The 21,499-nt window shown below is 41.1% G+C and overlaps 1 protein-coding gene across 2 annotated transcripts; it reads right to left on the bottom strand.

The window, feature by feature from the left end:
* Positions 1-672: 672 nt before the first annotated feature.
* Positions 673-21,280, bottom strand: LOC115743225. 2 transcript variants are annotated; one of them, XM_048275901.1, is made up of 23 exons: positions 21,156-21,280; positions 18,678-19,847; positions 18,324-18,439; positions 17,340-17,548; positions 16,472-16,591; positions 10,014-10,142; positions 9,791-9,927; positions 8,894-8,949; positions 8,700-8,791; positions 8,330-8,447; positions 7,961-8,170; positions 6,893-7,226; positions 5,926-6,019; positions 5,344-5,452; positions 4,979-5,247; positions 4,744-4,868; positions 4,221-4,455; positions 3,459-3,647; positions 3,088-3,371; positions 2,127-2,337; positions 1,799-2,038; positions 1,302-1,387; positions 673-1,105 (listed from the first exon to the last, which is right to left on the bottom strand). In XM_048275901.1, the coding sequence occupies exons 2-23, from the start codon at positions 19,502-19,504 to the stop codon at positions 949-951; spliced, it is 4,347 nt and encodes a 1,448-aa protein (XP_048131858.1). In that variant the 5' UTR covers positions 19,505-19,847; positions 21,156-21,280; the 3' UTR covers positions 673-948. The 2 variants fall into 2 exon arrangements, with proteins under 2 accessions (XP_048131858.1, XP_030533806.1); XM_030677946.2 differs by having other exon boundaries at positions 8,700-8,799; positions 9,802-9,927; positions 21,156-21,274.
* Between the last annotated feature and the right edge of the window lie 219 nt (positions 21,281-21,499).

Below are 21,499 nucleotides of genomic sequence, written 5' to 3'. Positions count from 1 at the left end.
TGCGATATTTTTGAGATCCAAGTAGAACCATCTAGCCCGTTTAGCCCGTCCTAACAATCTACGAAAACTATAATCGGCCCAAATAAGCCTTTCAGAAAAATAGGCCCGGATAGCCTAAAACAATTCAGCCTAAACTCCATCAGGCCCAAATAGCCCTAGAAGGCATCTGCCAAACTGTAAGGACCGAATAGCCCGATAATCAATCTGCCTCAACTGTAGCAGGCCCGAGTTGCTCGAATAGCAATCTGTTAAGACCCAAATAGCCCGAACCTAGTCCACCTAAAATATATCCGGCCCGGACAACCCGGCTAGCAATCTGTCCAGGCCCAAGTAGCCTCGATAAGCAACCTCCCTCAACTATATAAGGCCCGTATAGCCCGAAACTAGCCCGCCTAAACTGTACCAAGCTACAGCCTAAAGTATACACAGCCCGAATAGCCCGTTCAAAACCATGGGCCCAATGAGCCCACTATTTAGCCCGAATAGACTGTCTGAACAAGAAAATTTTCAGCCAGAAAATGCCCGTTCCAAGGAATGGGCCCCAGTGCAGTATGCATAGGTTCAATCCAGCCCGAATAGGCCGTTCGGTTGGCCAGCATGAGTAGTCTTGCTAGGCTTTGTTTTACCGGGCCCTATTCGCCTTTTGCCACACCAGTCAGTTACGGTGGCAAATATTTAATAACCTTACTTCCGACTAGAAGAACCCTTCAAATAACTCCTACTCAAGAGTGTATTGAAAAAGAGTGTATTGAAGATGTACTGATTTCCAATTTGCTCACACAAACTATCGGCAACTACCACTAACAATAATAAAGAGAGCCTATATATCTACACGCATCTGAACATAATTCTCCTAAGAGAACTAAAAATGCATTTACACACGACATAGGAAGCAGCCTCTAACGGGTGAGAAAGCAAGCTGTCCACGCCAAGCTCAAACCTCGTTTGTCACAAAGACTCGTGGGCCCAAAATGCATCCGGATCTGGACAGAACAGAGTGAAGTCCTGGACTTCGAGATTCGCTATGTGCCAGTCGATGAAGCGAGCTTGTATACACTTGAACAGGAGGAGGACCGTTGGCAAAAGCCACCACTCGTCGTCATCCCTGTCAAAAACGTAGGATTGATTTTTTGTTAGGACGCTCGGCTTACGAAATGAAACTTTAAAGTGTAGGGACAGCCCATAAGTTGATCAATTGATGCAGTTCATGAATTGGCAGATAAGTGATGGGGCTTTTTTCAGTGGTCTAGCAGATTTATTTTCTCGCTATGGCAAGGCTATTTCTATTCATACTGCCTCACCTTTTATTGTTCCAACCACGGGCTTTGTCAGTGGGCTGGAAAAAGGAGCCACCATATGCAATAATGCCACAAATAAAGGCCACGATCTGAGAGAAGCGGAAAAGAAAGCAGCAAATTTTATCAGAAGTTCACTTTATCACTGTACATAACAGCAATTTAACGAAATCTATTTAATGTGCAAAAGGACATCATGGTGTCAAATAACATGAGCATGAAACTAGTTTTCCACCTCAAGAAGTTGCATCGCAGCATTTCACTGAAAAGCATTCCATGTCCACTAGAAGTATTATGGTGTTTCTAACCATATGTATAGTTCGATAACTAGTCGAACCAGCTATGCTATCCGGGTATGTGACAGCTAGAAGTTAAGAGTACCCGCTGCTAACACCCAGTGACTTAATTGATCATGCGGATTGCAATGCATGCATTTTACTGTGAAATTCTCCCATGGACATGAACATGGTCAATTAATGTGTGGCTGGGAAAGCATCACTTACGATATTGAAAAGTGATGTAGAGTTCCATAGAGCATAGACACGAGCGAGTGAAGCTCTTCTAGGTTCTTTGCTGAACAAGGCATTTAAGCCGGCTGGGAAAGGAGAGAGCAGAGACAAAGGAAGAATGAGTAGTACTGCTAGAAATGCCCCTACGGAGATCCAATAGAACTGAAGCAACGTAAGGAGAGTGACAGATAGATCTGCCAAAAGCATGATGGTAATCAAAAACTCCAAAGTGCCCTGAAAATCAGAATACGAACAACATAAGAACAGATTGAACTAGAACAATCAGGTATCATAGTGGCATAAATCATCCATGTCAACGCACCTGTCGATCAACTGGTCTTGTGTTGCGCAGTAAGAGACACATTGGGAAGGCATAGTCCCTCTTAAAATCCAAAGATTTTAGGGTTGCGCCATTTATAATACCACCATTGATTCCGCCTGTAATTCTTCTGTTGCGAATTAATGCTTGACTACCATATGTCTGATTTGGTTGCAGTTGCTTCATGCTTTGTCCAGCAGATGCAGCATTCCTTCTGAATGTATGTAGAGAGCCATTCGGTAAGTTAGTATTGAAACTGCCATACGAATTAATTCCTATGGAAACTAATGAAGTACTATAGTCTAGCACGTGTAGTTAATCCGTCTAAATGTGACTATTGCAAGGAAAATAAGAACAACCCTTAGAGGCATGACATTCAGAAATATTTAGTCCCATGCGGGATTAGCTGACAGCATAAGTAACATAAACCCTAATAAAAGGTTTGAGATAGCCACATTTGCAATCCTTTCACCATTGAGTTTGAAACTATGGTGATTTCTAAATTGGTTTCAGCACAAGAATGATGAAGATCAACTGTTAAGATGTAGACATGCTCATAACCTCCATGGGATATAAAATTGTTTAAGTTGCTATCCTTTTCCTGGATACATCCTCTCCCTTCAACTATCTAGGGAGGCATACAACCAAAATGAAAGTTGAAACAAAACGTTGGGACATGATCTCCTGTTGCATTTATGCCATAAATGAAGAAAAATCCACATCAAGAGACTACAAGTTAACAGTGTAAATCCTCCTTCAGCTTTCTAAGGCAAGAGAAGCCCAAGACTTTACTTAAGTCATGGTAATAAGGATGCGGGGAAGACTCGCTGCTCATGCTTTAATTGAGCAAGAGAAACATATGATTGTCAACAGAATAAGGGAGATCCGAAACCAATGATTACTCTCTTCTTCCAGATGACTATGTTCTCAAGTAAGAATGTTTCATGTGAAATACTGTAGTTACCTTGAAGCGTCACTGTTCCTATCTAGAAAGTCACAGGAGTTCAAGCTATGAGAGAGATATTCATTGACTGCCACCAATATACCGAGCTGATAGTAACCAGAAGCTGTTGCTTGAAACCATCCAAGCTCAATTTTAATGGCATGAAACTCAAGCTGAGGATTTGCATGACTGCTAATCCAATCAACAAGAGGACGTAGAGAAGTACGTAATGATCCATGCCTCACTGTCCTCAACTGAGCATTCAGACCAGCCACCAAGCGATTCCAAACAGATGCTGGGACATGCTATTTGTAAAGTAGCATAATTAGCAAATTGGTGGATTATCTGAAAAGTGAAAAGCCCACTAAAAGAACAAAAAAGAGATCATGAACCTGGCCAAGAAGATTCGTCAAGAGAAGGTCACTGTGAAGACTGTAAGGAGACATATAGCTTCCATCCCCACCAAAAAGTATACACATTGGGAATCTCTTCTCTATGATCGACACGATGTCCAAGCGCTTCTCATCACCGCCAAGAAAAAAATCAATATATGCAACCATGAGGTCTGGTGTTGCCCCAACCTGCAACAATTCCCTCTTAAACTGAGACAAAACATCCACTACGTGGGACTGTATATCAAATCATTTAATGTTGTCATAGACTACAATTTAACAAGAGCACATAGCAGTATTATCTCTGCAAGAGTCACAAAACATGTTGCTGATCCACATAGCAGATATTTAGGATATGCAAACTGCATAAATTACAAGCAATGTGTATGGACACACATGCACACATGCATGAGGATACTCAAAATTGCGTATATCCAGTTGAGAAAGAAGGGCTTGGAAACTGTTGGAGTATGTGGGATTTTGTGATGAACTGCTTGAAGACCTTGTGAAAGGAAAAGAAAAAATTTAAAGCAATGTGCTATTCTTCAAATGGAATGTGGGGATCTCATCTCACACCATGCAGAAAAAATCAACATGTAAGAAATGTGTATCAACCATAGCAATACGCATTGGGTCTGTGCACCAGTGAAGGAAATTTCTGATATGAATAAGCATCTATTGTGACCATAACTCAGTTAACACATTCAGTAATAACTTATAGAATCAACTAGTCATGCAAATATAACACATGTAGAGATAGACCTTCATCCCCTTATAGAGAGCTCGCGACCTACAAGAGCGAAGACATGAATGATCATATTCAGATTTGACATATTCTTGAAGGCGGTGGATTTTTTTCCTCCTCCGCCACTGTTTCCAGGACCATGCACAAGGATAGGCAAGAACTGCAAGTATGCTGTGCACTGAGCCTTCCCACCAATCATACGCAGCAACTGAATTAACCTCATCAATAAATCTGTTGAAAGCATCTTCATACCTACCGAACAATCATATCAGTAAACCCAAAGTCATCACTCAGAAGCACGTGAGCTTTTCCACTTTAACAAGCAATGTTAGCGATGATATCTTTTCCACTTTCAATGGCTAGAACAACCAAATTATCTTGGCAGACGGACATTATTAGCAATCAAGCTACTTCAATGCATTTACACGGTGAAAACTTCCAAGTGAAGAAATAGAGTTTGCATTAAATGTATGATATCTGGGAGCTGCTGCCAATCTATTTTATAATGAGCCCCGTTCTTGAATAAGTATATCTGCTTACACAATGTCAATAACAGAGTCCGGAGGCGAGTAGGGAAGGTGCCACGGTTCTCTAAAGGTATTAGGACCCATGAAGTACATTCTGTGTACATGGCTTTGTGTTTCTTCAGCTCTTGTTCCACGGACCTACAATCAAAATTAGAGATGATTTACCAGGTATGATATTTTGAAGTTTGAACTTGCCATAACTGCAAGAAGTGAAGGTCAAAGTGAGAAAAATTTGAGAAAAAACATGCCTCTGACAGGGAAAGAAGATAGGGAGAATGATGACGGCTTGGGTGCTCATTTGCATTTTCCTTATAACAACTACAGCCCGGTCCAACTACTTTAATCCTCAAAGCACTTAATAATAGAGCAAGAAGCACCAATAAGAATGATAACAGAAGTGCAAACGGCCATGGCCCTCCAAATGTATAGAGCAGCTCCTCGAGAGGGGTATAACATTTTGGCATTCTATATTTGCCGGACACACATTCATAGGGACAAAATGGGTGAGTTGCTCCTCCTGCAGCAAGCATGAACTCTCATAGTATGCAAGAACCAAAGAAAAGAAGGCCAAGGAATGAAAGCAGAGTTAAACTAAAAATGCTGAAAGATTTACCGCGTACATATATGAAATTTGCTCGGTAGGGAAGGCGGTCAAGGGAGCAAGGAATACAAAGACTTGCATCAGAGCCTTCAACTTCTTTGCAAGTACCAATTGGGCATTCCTGTCAGTCAGCAGCATTATTAATTGTATTACTTTCAGGAACATCTACTTTCTACTATTTAAACTTATGCGAGTGATTTAGTATAACTTATCACTTTGGGACAATCAAAATCTTAAGATTCATTTATCCCTCTGGGGGCCATAGAAGAAATATTTGTTAGTGGATAATTATAACCCATTGCCATGCCCATTCATTAATGAAGGTATATTTTAATACGAGCTCGAGTACATAAAATGTTAGCTATGAATTTGATTAGGATTGGACTGGGTTAAGGAAACCACACAATTATAACATGTCATGCTTCCATGAATTCAATAGGCCTAAGTAATATTTGAAGAGGATTGCCAGAAAAAATTGGAGAAAAATAGGAAAATTGTACAAGATATTCCTCAAGCTCAGGTGTACGGGAAAAAAAAGGCACCAGGGTAAACAGATATCAATGACAACGGGAGCAAGCTGCAGAACTTTAGTACCTCACAGAATGTACCATAAAGGCCTGCAGGACATCTTTTCCCTGTAACTGTACCTTTCTCTCCATCAGAACCACCACTGGCACCAGCACCTCCACTGATGAACATGAGATTGTAAGCATTTTCCACTACGGACACAAATTCAGCAAACTTCTACGCTTATGCAAAGAGATTTGCCATATAACCATAGCATTTCCTTACATCCTCACAACATGAAGGGAATCTCTCACATGATGGGTGTGCTAAGGTTTGACTTTGTCTCCAAAGCATTATGCAGGTGAAATAGAGAACAGTTTAGACATAGCTGCTTTACTAGGATACACATCACCTGCCGGATAGTAGAGTGGATAGGGGGAATCCAGTAACCCAACACCATGGCTCACTGGAAATGGAAACTATAGTCTATACGCTGATCATTCATGAAAACCTAAGCCAGGCACAAGTTCTCTAAAGTGTACAAAAGACACAAGCAAAAGGAGAAAAATAAAGACATCACATGGAAGTTCTATGTTGAACAACTCTCCAGGAAGTCCAAGAGCATCCAATGACTAATGAGGATTCAGAATTCCACCATATCTTTTGCAATAAAATACACCAGATCTCTGCAAGCAGGGCATCGCATCTTCACGTTTTTCATTTCTTCGCCAAATCAATCTTAAACGAATTGTATAATGCAGTTGTGAAATTTCATGGATAAACACAAGTAGCAGAGGAAGTAGAAGATTGGAAGCACCCGTGATTAATGACACACTACAGACGATAGAGCTGACTTTAAGAGACGTCATTTCCTGACGCATCATTCCCTGCAAAAACTTTTCCCTTCTCTAACTGTATTTCCACTTTCTGGGAAATTACTATCAAAAGAAATTATTTGGAAATAAAAACTGCACAGCAATAAACATCTAAGTCCGCACAGACACTAACTCATTTCGAATACCATTTGTAATGGAATTGCAATCGTTGGTCATACCTACTGTTAATGGAGCCTTTTATGGTTGCAACTGGAACATAATCCATACCAATACCAATCTTGGACCAGTGAAAATGTACTCTACCACCTCCCCCACCGCCACCTCCAAACGTTCCACCTTTTCCGCCAAGAATAGACAAAGATGAATTCTCTCCAAGTATAACCTCTTGAAGGAAAAGAAGTATTGTCCCCCCAGAACCTCCACCAAGTCCACCAATCAGAGAACTACTACTGTTCCTTATAAATGAACCAAAGGTTCCAGAATTCTGACCATCAGCTCTCAAAGATCCATAAACTTCAAGTCTAAGAAGTGGCCATTGCTTTGATCCCATGACTATTGAAATACAAAAAATTGGCACCAAAAAGAAAAATGTGAGTTCACACAAATTAGTGAAAACACACTGACATTCTACAATTACAAACATGCACCTCTAAAGTATGAATGACCTGATACTTCCTACAAGTGTGGTTATTAACCAGAGATCACATTTATCACTTCATTCTAATTGATGACGAAAATTTAATTTTTTTTTATTAGGTCAATCAGCTTCATATTTTACCCGGTTGATTTTGTAAGATTTTCACGAGAAATGCTCATTTATGAAAAAACAATGGTTAAGCACACCGTTTTGCATTAAAAGTTTTCTGCAGACACATCGGTCAATCATATCAGCCTTATGCGGACTTTGAAGTGAAATTAGAACTCCGTTGGTCAAGGGATGAGTCCTAGATGGTTAACTAACATAGCCACATCGTAGCGAGTTAAGTGGCTATCATAAGCTGATGTTCCACCGATGTGTCAACCTAATATCTCCAGACCAACTGATGGGCCACTGTTTCCCAATCTTTAAACACTTTTAACATGCCATTTACTATCAGGGCAGAGAAGTATCCAATTCAGATGAAAAAAATGAAGTCAGTGAATTAATTTAAACAATACGAAATGTATTGACCAAAGATAAACTAAAGGATGAGTTGATAGATCAAAAATGAAATTTACCCTGTTATTTATTACAGAGAAGTGACCACCAGAAGTAATGATTACATGACCAAATGAAGCAAAATTACCAATTATTCCTCCTCCAACTGTCTGTCCATATGTCTGGTTAGGACCCTCCGTTCCACTTCCCAGTTCGCATGGAAGATCTGCATTACCATAATCTGTACCACCACTGCACACCATCCCGTTAAAATATCCAGTGCCACCTTTTCCTCCATGCCCTGCACCACTACTGGCCCCACTAGAAAAGTTCCCCTTTCCAATACCTCCGTTACAACCTGGAGAACTTTTCATAATATGTTAGTAAGATGACCAAATAGTATACTTTAGTTTAGAGAAGAGATTCACTTATTCGACCAGAATAGCGAAAGGAGAAATGAATTAGAGAGACAACAAAGCAAACGGGAGCTCCTAATGCTAGGTAGAGTATCCATTACCTAACTCTGATGCAGTAATCATGCCATCAGTATCAACAATGACTGTCCTTGCTCTGTGAAAGTGAACTATGCTTCCCTTGATGAGACCATTCACGAGGACATCCTCAACACGACAGATCTGCCAAGGAGAACAAGGTCTTAGCCTTTGGGCTATACTACCTCATTCATGCAACAACAGTATATCGCAGACTAAAGTGCCAAAAGTTAAATACACAATGAATAAGTAGAGAAACTGTGCCAATGGGGAGACGATTGGAATTCGTACATATAGAGTGTTTCATAAAAGGATTTTCCAAATCAAGCTTTTATCTGAATGTGTTCACGCATGCATGTAGTTTGGTGTCAAAGACTTGGTCAAACATATACTTACTTGGAGGGAAAAGGATAGCGTGTAATTAACATGGCAATCATCAGGTGGAGTAATGAGATCTATTGGGCAGGTCTGACTCCCACAAAGAGAGTCTGTTACCCTATGAAGGTAAAGTAGTAGTTAAAATGAAATTCATCACAATGTAAGAAAAAGCCCGTCAGAACTCCAGGACAAAATCAACATATTTTACTCACACTCTCCGACTCGCATCATTATCCAAAGGAGCCTGAAGTATTGCTCCAGGGCCAACCTGTAAATATAGAACATTTGTAACGAAGAAAATTTTGGAAGATATATAGCCAGGTAGGCATCCCACGAACTGTAAGAATCATATAGGAATGACAGTGACATGGTAAGGATAGCATATTGTATGTTTTGAGTTAACAGCTGAAGCTTAAAGTACGTCATTTTTTCAAAACTATGTTACAGGACCAAAACAAGAAAAGAGTTGTGATACTACTTTCCTTAAAGATACAAGTTGCACTTCTTGAATTTGGAATGCAACAATTCTAATCAATATGTCAGGACACACAACTTGTCACATGTTAGACATGCAGGTATCATGAAGGGAGGACAAATGAGCTGATGTTGTTTATGACCACAAAAAACGTACTATATTTACGTCAGCAATGACCTTTAACACTAAAAAGACCTTAATGCACTGGAAATAGCTTAGGGTACTTTGGCACAAGTGCATGGGATGGCCTTATTAGCATGGGATAGCCTCATTACAAAATACTTATGATATGCATTAAGCTTATGCCATTAACATTTTCTCTGCAACTTACAGAAATTTGGAAAGTATAGCAACTGGTTAGCCATGTCGTTTACAATACTTCCCCTACCACGCCCCTAGCTATGCGGCGGGCGCTCCCAATGCGCATGGGCAGATATGCTTGCACACTTTCGACTGCACATGCTATTTCTTTATTCAGGTGAATTGACGCAATTTTGAAGATACAAATGAACAAAAGCACCAAAACTTAATATCTAACACTAAGTCAATGGTAAATGAAGGAGTTTTCTAACACAACATCAAATGAAATGATTCAAGGAAAAGTACAGGACAGAGATGGCATAAACTACATTACCAATGTCTTACAGTTATGTTATAGAAGAGAGACAGGGAAAGTCGCTGGCCTTTGATTGCATCGCCATGACCTGTTAACTGCAGTAATCCCTGACCATACACGGCCAAGTTTGTGTTCGAACCAACAATGGAGTTATGCTGCAGGGCAACAAATGCAATCATGCATCTGAAAAACAATATGCATTTTGGTGCTTTATGCACAAAAATACCATAAGAAGTCATACACTTAAAACTGCCAGATTCCTGACTTCAAGGACGGAGGTGGTGACAACAGTATTCCCGCCTCCATCAATTTGAATTTCTGAGTTCCACATAAGTAACATCTTGACAGCAACCCTTAGTGCACCATAAACCTTCATTGAAAGAAAGGGGTTCTATTATACAGGCGAGGCAAATAGTAAGTAACTACAGCAGTAAGATCAAAAGAGCAACCGAGGAACCCTATAATAAGAAAAATCCGTCTTCAGAAAATCATAAGTTGTCTTAGTACTTATTCAGCAAGCAAGAATATTAACCAAATATTCACTCCCTTAATGCATGTTCGCCACTCTCAGTCGTTTACACATACTATTCAGAACATCCATGCCAATGTTTTCAATCTTTATTGGATCTCCTGCAAACCTCTTTTTTACTTGTCATCAAGCAAAACACTCAATGCTTTATAGTAGCATCGAATTTAATAATTTTGGTTTTTCTTGCATCAACTTCGTAACTCAAGTCTGTACTCCACTACTCAAAACATATTAGGGAGCTTTAATAGGTGTTTCCAACTTTCAGTCAATGTAGAGTCATTCAACGTTTTAAGGTATGCATATCGCTCCGTAAAGTTGGCACTATAGAAGGATACTTGTTAACATAACGTATAATCATGCGCTAACTTGCCAATTATGAACTTTCCTGCAGAGGCTACATCTCGGAAGACATAAGCAGCGAGAACCTTGAAATGCTCTGCTAATGTTTTTGTTAAAGAGTAAAAAAGGGTAGAATAGTCTTTATGGATTTGTGAGTCTTATGAGTTTACCCTAGCATGTATAAGTATGTTATTCTTTTCGTCAAATAAAGGATTGAGTACTCTTTACATGGTATCAGAGCCAAATTAGCCTCTAAACCCTAAAACTAAACTCTACCAATCGTCTACCACCAAATCACCACCAAAATCAGCGTCGGTCAACCACCTCCAGGCCAGGTGACCCAAAATCAGACGTCACCCAGGCCTGGCGACTCCCTTCTGGTGGTCGCCTGCCAAGATCTAAGTCGTCCAGGCCAGGCGACCCAAGACCCGACGTCGCCCAGGCCTGGTGACTCCCTTCCGGTGGTCGCCTGACCTCATCAAGGCTCGGCGGCTCTCTTCCGGTGATCGCCCGACACAACTTAGGCCCAGCGACTCCTTTCTGGTGGTCGCGTGACTCAATCCAGGATCAGCGACTCATTTTTTGGCTGCTTCTGACTTTGCTAGTTGAGGTACGATTATTTTTTGGGTGGTCGCATAACCAGTACTCTTCTGATCTGCTGCTTGAGGTGCAAACGAAGGCACAACAGTTGATGTAAGTGCTTTGTAAACGATTTGCACCTCTCTAAATGCTGTTGTACAGATGATTGTGAAGTGGATGTGTATTCTAGAGTTTGACGTGGTTACTGATATGTGTGAAGAGGGCGTAGTACTATTGTGAATGGTGATTGGCTGATTGCGTGTGGTGATATGTGGATTGATTGAGAAAGGCAGGGTAGTGTTGTGTGTGGCGGCTGGTGCATTGATTTTATCAAATCTGCGAAGGTCAGATTGAGGCATATGGTTTGATTCAACTGCTGTTAATTTGTTCTGGAGATCATTCAACTACTGTGGGTTTAGTTGGTGATCAGTGGTGTAGCGATAATTTGTGGAGTTTTATTCCTAGTTTAGTGGAAGTATCCGATTATGGCTGAAATCATATCTGCATCCTCTAGTCGTTTGACGGAGGAGAAATTAGCCGGGGTCACCAACTTTCAGCAATGGAAGAGATTTGTGATGGTAATTTTAACCGGAAGAGAGCAACATCACCATCCGACAGGTGAATGAACTGCTGCTGATACTAAATGGGATACCATAGATGCCAAGATTCTTGGTCAAATGTGGAATTCTATGGAATCTCATGTGGCTGCTTTGGTTACACATGTCACTACGGTTAAGGATTTGTGGGATTATTTGAATGTCCTTTACTCTGGAGAAAATAATCTATCACGGATCTATGAAGTTTCTCGGGATTTCTTTAGAGCCGACGGGAAGGGTCGGCCTCTTACTCAATTCTTTGCTGATTTTAAACAGATGTATGAGGAGCTTAATCATCTTTTGCCAATTACATCTGATGTTAAGGCAATGCGGGAGCAACGAGAACAGTTAGCGCTTATGGGATTTTTGGGAGCACTCGGACCAGAGTTTGATGCGGTTCGTTCACAAATTCTTGGTGGAAACACTTGTGGCTTCACTAACGAGACCTTTTCTCGAGTCTTAAGGGTTTCGCGTGACTCATCTAAAGATATACCCTCCACAAGTGATAGCTGCGCCTTGGCAGTCCAAGGGAATCGTGGTGGTGGTCGAAGTGGTCATGGTTTTAGTAGTGGTGGTAGTGGCCGTGGGTTCGGTAGAGGCCAACCACGATCATACAGTGGTACATCCGGTGACAACGGGAATAATACTGGACTTGCACGGACATGTCATTATTGCGGTATGCCTGGACATATTCAGCGTTTCTGCTACAAACTTCATGGAAGGCCCTCTCATTCGGCTGCAGCAAATGTAGCTAATGCGGTTGAGTCCGGTATTCCCTCTCGCTCCTCCGAAGGAGGAACATTGATCGGGATGTCGGAAGAGGAACTTGCTAGGTACAATCAATTCCAGATTTCTCAACCAGTTTCCTCCTCCACAGCTACTTTTGCTCGGACAAGTAATGCAACAGCGTGTCTCTCATCTCCCTCTCGCACCTGGGTCATCGATTCAGGTGCTACTGATCATATGACCGGGTCTTCGTGTATCTTTTCTACCTTTCATGAGTCTGTGTCCAATGTTACATTAGCCGATGGCTCTCTATCCACGATAAAAGGGATAGGTACAGTTCCCTTGACATCCTCCATATCTTTGTCTTCCGTCATGTACCTCCCAAATTTTCCGTTTAATCTCATGTCCGTCGGTCATCTTACCAAAGAATATAATTGTTCTGTAACCTTTTATCCCGATTCATATGTTTTTCAGGATTTGAAGACAAAGAAGACGATTGGCGGAGGACATATGTCGGGGGGACTATATGTATTTGACGATACTACTAGTGTTGCTTGTTCAGCAGCTTCTCCACATCAAATTCATTGTCGCTTGGGTCATCCCTCTTTGGGAAATTTGAAGAAGTTAGATTCTCGTTTTCGTTCTTTATCTCATATTGAGTGTGAGTCATGTCGGTTTGGGAAATTGCACCGTATTAGTTATAGTCCAAGAGTCAATAAACAGGCCTCTCGGCCATTTGCTTTAGTTCATTCCGATGTTTTGGGTCCATGTCCTACTACTTCAAAGTTGGGTTTCAAGTACTTCGTTGCTTTTGTAGATGACTATTCAAGAGCCACCTGGCTATATCTAATGAAATGTCGTTCCGAGTTATTCTCTATTTTTTGTGCATTTGTTAACGAGGTCCATACTCAATTTTCTAAGACTTTCTCCGAATTCATGTCCCAACGGGGTATTCTTCATCAATCCTCTTGTTCAGATACACCACAACAAAATGGTGTCGCCGAAAGAAAGAACCGCCACTTGTTAGAAATTACTCGTTCTTTGATGTTTGAAATGAAGGTAGATAAATCCTTTTGGGCTGACGCCGTTATGATTGCGTGTTATCTTATCAATCGCATGCCGTCCTCTGTTCTTAAGGGTGCAATTCCCCACTCCCTTCTTTTTCCTTCTGACCCCTTATTTCATTTGCCACCTCGTATATTTGGTTGTGTATGCTATGTGCGTGATCATCGTCCAGGACTTTCTAAACTTGATCCTCGCTCTCTTAAATGCATTTTTGTGGGGTATTCTCGTACTCGGAAAGGATATCGGTGCTACTGTCCCTCTTTGCATAAGTATTTCACTACCGCAGATGTCTCCTTTTTTGAGTCTATTTTTTATTCCGATAATCCAGTGGAGTCTCCTACAGTGGATGATGATTCCTTGACATATGTTATTATGGAATCAACACCCACTTTGGAACCTCCCGTCTCTCCTCCACCTATTCGGTATGTTTACGGTAGACGTCCTCGTCGGCATGTGGAGCCCCCTGCAGATGTATCTCAGCCTATCTCGTCTTCTTCGTCTTCCAAATCCGAGGTAAATCCATTACTTTCTGATCTTGATCTTCCTATTGCACATCGCAAAGGAGTTCGTAGTTGTACAAAACACCCTATTGCACGGTTTGTCTCATATTCTCGTTTATCCGCCTCTTGTCGAGCTAGTCTAATGACTATTGATACCCATCCTATTCCAAAAACTGTTGCTTGAGGCATTATCTAGTCCAGGCTAGAGGACAGCTATGGAAGAGGAACTATTGGCATTGGAACAAAACCAGACTTGGGATCTTGTTCCTTTACCTGCAGGAAAGACAGCCATTGGATGTAAGTGGGTCTTCACCGTCAAGGTTAACCCCGATGGTTCTCTTGCTCGTTTCAAGGCTAGATTGGTTGCTAAAGAGTATACGCAAGTTTATGGAGTCGACTATGGTGATACATTTTCTCCTGTGGCTAAGATGACCTCTGTTTGTCTTTTATTATCTTTGGCTACTTTTGCTAATTGGCCTCTATTTCAACTTGATGTTAAGAATGCCTTTCTTCATGGCGATTTACAAGAAGAGGTGTATATAGAGCAACCACCTGGGTTTGTTGCTTAGGGGGAGTCCGGCCAAGTTTGTTGCTTAAAAAAATCTTTATATGGTTTGAAACAGTCTTCCGGAGCTTGGTTCGGGAAGTTTACTCAAGCGGTAATCCAGTTTGGATTATGTAGATGTCTTGGAGATCATTTACCGGGTTTCCGAAACTGGTCGGATATTTCTTATAGTTTATGTGGATGATATAGTCATAACTGGAGATGACTCTACGGGGATTGAAGAGTTGAAACCGTACTTGCAACAGCGGTTTCATACAAAGGATTTGGGATCACTTAGATATTTCTTGGGCATCGAAGTGGCACGTGCAAAGAAAGGTATTCATATCTCACAACGGAAGTATGTTCTAGATTTGCTTACCGAGACGGGTATGCTAGGAGCTAAACCACTGGATATACCAATGGAAGTAGGCTTGAAATTGATGGCAGAGGATGGTGAACTGTTAGATGACCCGTAAAGGTATCGAAGGCTTGTTGGAAAACTAAATTATCTAACCATTACTCGACCTGATATTTCCTTTCCGGTGAGTGTTGTGAGTCGGTTTATGTCTTCCCCCCGTACCTCACATTGGAATGCCATAATCAGAATTTTGAGATACCCGAAGAAAGATCCAGGTCGTGGTCTCATTTATAGGGATCATGGTCACAGAAGGGTGGAAGCCTTCTCGGATGCTGATTGGGCGGGATCTCCTATAGATAGGAGATCTACATCAGGTTATTGCACTTTTGTGGGAGGAAACCTAGTATCTTGGAAGAGTAAGAAGCAAACTGTTGTGGCTAGATCAAGTGCAGAATCGAAATATAGAGCTATGGCTCAAGCTACTTGTGAGTTAATCTGGATGCGACAGCTATTAGTTGAACTTGGATTCAAAGATCCAGCACCAATGGAGTTATGGTGTGATAATCAAGCAGCTGTCCATATTGCTTCTAATCCAGTCTTCCATGAGCGTACCAAGCATATTTAAGTTGATTGTCATCTTGTTCGTGAGAAGCTTCAAGCTAGAGTTATCTCTACCGGTTACGTTAGGACCGGTGAACAACTAGCTGATATTTTCACCAAATTCCTAGGGAGTAGTAGGGTTGAGTATATACGTAACAAGTCGGGCATGCTTAATATTCACGCTCCAACTTGAGGGGGAGTGTTAAAGAGTAAAAAAGGGTAGAATAGTCTTTATGGATTTGTGAGTCTTATGAGTTTACCCTAGCATGTATAAGTATGTTATTCTTTTCGTCAAATAAAGGATTGAGTACTCTTTACAGTTTTAACTTCATCAGATGCTTCAATTTATTTTTTCTGTACTTTTGGGTCTTTTGGGACTAAAGACATAATTTCAACCCTTACCAAAAAAAAAAAAGAGACATAATTTCAACACATCTGCATCTATGAAAGCTCTGCATTTCTCATGAGTCTTAAACGAAAAGCTATACATTATGGGGGTAATTGTCCACTACTCTATACAGACAAAGCAATTCATTCCATCCACAAGTACACTTTAGCCATAAATTAAAGGCCATAAAGAATGCCTAAAGTAAGAACATGGAGATGTTCCTACATAAGAAGTTGGAAATTAATCCTGTATCCTTGAAACACGCACCATGATGCCCATTCGAGGCTATGGTTTTCATATTTATGTAGACTTCCATGACATGATCTTGCAAAAACCATTAGAATCTATATAATGACCTCAGTATGAAATGCTTGTGCAAGGCTTTCATTTCTATTTTTGTTTTTGATGATTCCTCCGTTTGCTAGCAAGCATGATTGACAAAAGATGAATTAGCATAAACTTGCAAATGATGTACCTTGATGACAGAATCACTCATTAATAGCTCTTCAGCAACAAGCTCAAATTCTGAGACTGGAAATTTAGCCAATCCAAAAGCAATGCTGCTTCCACGATACACACTGAATTGGCCTCTTACCTTAAAAAACAATAATTTAACAGGAAGGTAAGAGACTCGTTTAAGATTTTCGCGTAAAGTAGATAACAGATGTAGAGATGTAAAGGAGAAACTCGAGAACAAATACAAAAATATAAAGAAGAAACTTAATAAATTGAGCTAAAGAAAGGGAAAATTCTAGGAAGGATTTTAGAAAATAAGAAATTTAAACATACTGGTCAAGCAATTTGCATCATTATGTGGAAGTGTCATATTCTGTTATTATCTCTACATACAATGGCCTATTTCTTCCCTGGACTCCACCATGATCCAACGACAGCAGGAGAGAATGCCTCCCTCCAGGGCTGTATCAAGCGGCCATAACAAATGTAAAACAAATTCTTCAAAGAACAATATCGATTAATATACTTCCTGTGAGATTTTGTGGGACCACAGCCAAGTGTTCTAAAAGCTTAAGGGGCCTCAAAAGATTTGAACTCAAGACCTCCTGCTCTGATACCATGTGAGATTTTGTGGAACCATAGCCAACTGTTCTAAAATCTTAAGATGTTAGATGAAGGCGTTGCTTAATATTTAATTACTCTTAACACTTCCAAACTTTTGTCTCCCACTGCTATGTCTATCATACATTTTCCTAATAGCTAATAGAATTTGTTAGGTACTTTGCAGGTGCTTTACGCGCACATTACCATTTAAATTACGCCTCCAGAGGAAAAAAAAGATTAACTAATAAAAGCAAAAGTCCACAACTCGGACACTTTTAAGTAACCTGAACTCTAGTCCAAACAAGTGGGACCAGCACTTTTGCACCATTCTCCACGATCACGTGAGACCATATGGGACTTGTAGAAAAATCAAGCAAAGGAGTCTCTGTTTCTGTGGTAAAATAGTCATTGCCAACACGTAAACTGAGAAAATAAGCATCAAAGTATGTCCCAGCTCCTCCAGCATTCTGTGGACAGCCAATACTCGATCCACCTGCCACATAAAAAGATTAAGAAATGATTGACACGTCCCAGAAATGCTCTTGAAGAAATTAGTGAAAATGAAGAGCTCTTTTTTCTGGTCAATGTACATGCGAAGAAAGTATCTGAAACTCCAAAAAGAAAAATGCACAATAGAAATGAAAGATGACCTAGTTAGGTTCGTTATAGCAATCTCAAAACACCCCGTAAATTTCCAAAAATCACCTCAAGTACAGAAGGTACAGACATACATGCTAGTTAGCTCCTCCAACCTCCCCTACCCCTATCCAAATCTGTATTCTCTCTTTTCTCTGTCTATTTCTATAGATAAAACTGCCAAGATAACAAAATGTTACTTGTAGACACAGAAAAACCGGAGATAGACACACTATCACACTTTGCCTCAATCTGTTGCACGAATAGGCTCATTGAAAAGTTTCGATAGCAGTTGATGTTGCTCATTATTTAATGAACAGTGGTTAATAGTCCTTCAAGAGCTCAGTGCTTACAAATCTTAACAAGATGATACATATCCTGATTAAGGTTCAAATCTAAGTAATGCAAATAGCTTATCTAGGAGATTTCATACCGGTGACAACTTTAGGTATAGCCCAGATGAAAAAAGTGTACACATACTTCAGGTATATTTATACAAAACTTGCAATGGTAGCAGTTATACGCTTACTTTGGATTTCTATATCAGCCTAGGCCTTTTTGGAAGGAAGAAAAATTAGCACATAATCAACCAATTCTGCTACTAAAAATACAGAATCCTGATGAGCACAGACCATGCACAGTAACTTTCACATCTTCCTGTACGCTGTAGCAATATAGTGAAATTCTTCCTCCACCACCTCCGCCCCATCCTCTCCCTCCAGCTGCACTGATGGTACCATATCCCTTCCTGGATATTTATAAGAGCACGTAAAAGTAAGGGGAAAACTGCCCAGAAGAATGGGTTCCATGAAGAATGAACACCAGGCAAGAATGAATCTGGACAGCACTTCTTTTTCACCAAAAGTAAGGGCAAACAAGTTAAGATTATTGACAGGAAAAATGTTTGTGTGCACATGTGCAGGCTTTGATTAGTGGGCATTTGCGGAAAATTTTTAAGACTAGTGCACGCAGGGTTATGAACTCACAGCTTCACAGCATAAATATGTACACTTCCACCAGATCCTCCTCCCCCACTTAACCCTCCATCCCCACCTTCTGCCATCACGGATCCATTTAAATGTAGTGTATCCTTCACCAAAAGCTTAACACGTCCACCACCATTCCCTCCAAATTTTCTCTTGTCAGATATTCCACCGCCCTTGCTCCCATAACTCCAAGGCTTAGACAAAGTGGACCACGCATAAACATCACCACCCCAATTACTTTTATTATTGCTGGTTATACAGGAAGCACCTCGACCCCCATGTCCTCCACCAGCCCCATCATAACCGAATGGTGTACCACTAGTTTGAGGTGGTGGTGGTCCACCTAAAGAAGAAGAGTTTATCAAAGCCTTATCCTCCAGAGTCATATTTGCTGCTGAGAAAACAACAGAACCTGCGATTACAGCAGCATGATGACCTACTTTAACACTGCCTGACACATTGAAAGTAATTGTGCAGCCTTGAACTGGACAAGCGATCGAGACACGAGGCAGTATCTCAATATTTCCCGTACCGTATATGTATATATCAGAACTCAGATACAAATTTGAGTTCAGCAAACAGGTTGTATTAAAGGATCCTACACCTTCCAGATCTTCACAGGATACTGAATCATTTGAAGGAAAAAATGTCAATGGCCCGACGTCGGTAAAGCTGGTGACCCAGGGACCATAGCCTATAACTGACCCGGGGTGGTGCAAATAACCTAACCTATCATTTGCTCCTCCATAAAGCCTCAAGCCTCGAGATGGCGGAAAAATATAGAAATAACCCCAAAAAAACCACCAGATGATAATAAAGCAACGCATGAGTTAGGATTGCACCACAGGGGTCAAGGTTATGGAATCCACTGTATCAGCAAAACATGCTACTCATGAGTGCATACTGATCTGTAAACTTCATATCAAGGTTGAGAGGTAGCTTTTGTTATAATGAGTCATCGGTTGGCACCGTCCTTGTTGATGTTGAACCCCCAAAGTACTGGAGTGAGAGATCACCAGGTAATATTGTCACTCCTTTAGCCAAGGGCTTGTTAAGATGTTGCCAAAGTTCTTCCTACCACAATGTCTTCTTTACTTCAAACTATTTGCCTTTAATGCAATCTCAGGTGCTACCCTTTCAGCCAGGTCCACGATATCCCAAGATTTGAACCTGCCATCAAACCACCACTTGGTGACCAACTATTACTAGTAAAAACTAAGAGCTGAAAATTATATGGTGGAAGTAAAATTCCAAAGATATTGGGTGGCGACAGAGTAAAGACTTATGAGGGCTTTACAGAATGGCATCCACCAACAGCAGTTCCACTCAAAGAGATATATGAGAATGACAGGAGAATTTGCAGTTAAATGATGGATGAAAATGATTTTTCCTGGAATTTTGTGAGATTTAAAATCAAGAAGCAATTCATTCCCTGACTATAGTGAGTATAGCATATGCTTTGGCTGTATCACTTGTCAAATGAACTACGACCAGAATAAGCAATATCAAAGTCCAGCAGTGTTCTTCTCTCTCTCTCTCTCTCTCTCTCTCTCTCTCTCTCTCTCTCTCTCTCTCTCTAAGGTCTACAAAAAAGTCAATTTCATTTTGCTGAGTGACCTGTGTTAGGGCGCAAGATTTATCACAGGAAAAGTTCACCTACGTTGAAAGCGAGGAACATACAGGAACCGTTCATGAAATATGGATAGCAGAACTTAGCAAACTAATGACACTTAAGTAGCACGTCACACTCCTTCAAGACTCTCTAAAAGTAGGCACAACAGAGAGGTGTTCACATAGAGCTATTAAACTCCACATTGTACAGGATTGTCCATTTGAAAATCACATAGGTTCAAAACTTATCCCAACGCCCAAAGTCTAACTACATAAACCTCAAATCAAATGCAGCTTGATGCTCGCCTCTCCACCCCCGACAACATACTCGTTGCAACGGGGGATAAGCTGGCAGCGAATTCGCAATCAGATACAGTTGTTCTATAAACACTCGCTACGAACACTTCCTCTCAGCTACACGGCCAAGTCGATGCACAGACAGACCGGCGCAGGCAAAATCCACAGCCAACGATTCCCGGAGTCTCTTATCAACTTCGTCATGCTTGGATCACCGATTTCAGAAACAACGCCGGCACAACCTCAGCCGATTCCGATACAGAATAGAGAAAAAAAACGCCAAAAAAAAAACAAAACAAAACAAACTCAGGAGTTCCACTCTACGCGATTCGACCTTTCAAGCAAACCTCGCCTCAGCTTCTCCGCTCAAACAAATGAGGCGCGAAGAAACCAGAAAGGACGTCTCGCCACCTCCGATCTCCTCTACCTTCGGTTTTGCTCAGTTCGTTTTTGAGCTACATTCCGAATCAAAACGGGAGGCGATCGACGAGCGAACTCCGAATCGCCATTCCCGACCATCGATAAACACATGCACATACAGAGAGAGAGAGAGAGAGAGAGAGAGAGTACAGTTCGTCAGTGGAGAGACAGTGAGTCCAAGCGAAGCTTCGCGTTCCGTTTCTCTCTCTCTCTTCGGAAATGCTTCTCTGCTTTTTCTCGCTGCGCTCACATCCTTTTATTTTCCCTTTCTTTTTTTTTTTTTTTGTGGGTCTGGTGGGGATTTTAATGACAGATTTTATAGGTGCTCCCCGATCGGTTACGATGCGAGGGGGAGACGCGGTCTTTGGTCTTTTTCTCGCTCTTCCGCGAGAGTCCAAGCAAACGCTATAACGCTCGTTCTGTCTGTCGTCGTCGGGGGCGCTGACGTGGACGCGCACTCTTTTCTTTTTTTTTTTGGGTTGCTTGGAATTTTG

Source organism: Rhodamnia argentea, chromosome 3 (assembly GCF_020921035.1).
Source record: "Rhodamnia argentea isolate NSW1041297 chromosome 3, ASM2092103v1, whole genome shotgun sequence".
Taxonomy (NCBI): Eukaryota; Viridiplantae; Streptophyta; class Magnoliopsida; order Myrtales; family Myrtaceae; genus Rhodamnia; species Rhodamnia argentea.
The sequence above is the reverse complement of the archived record's forward strand: the minus strand, read 5'-3'. Positions and strand labels throughout refer to the sequence as shown.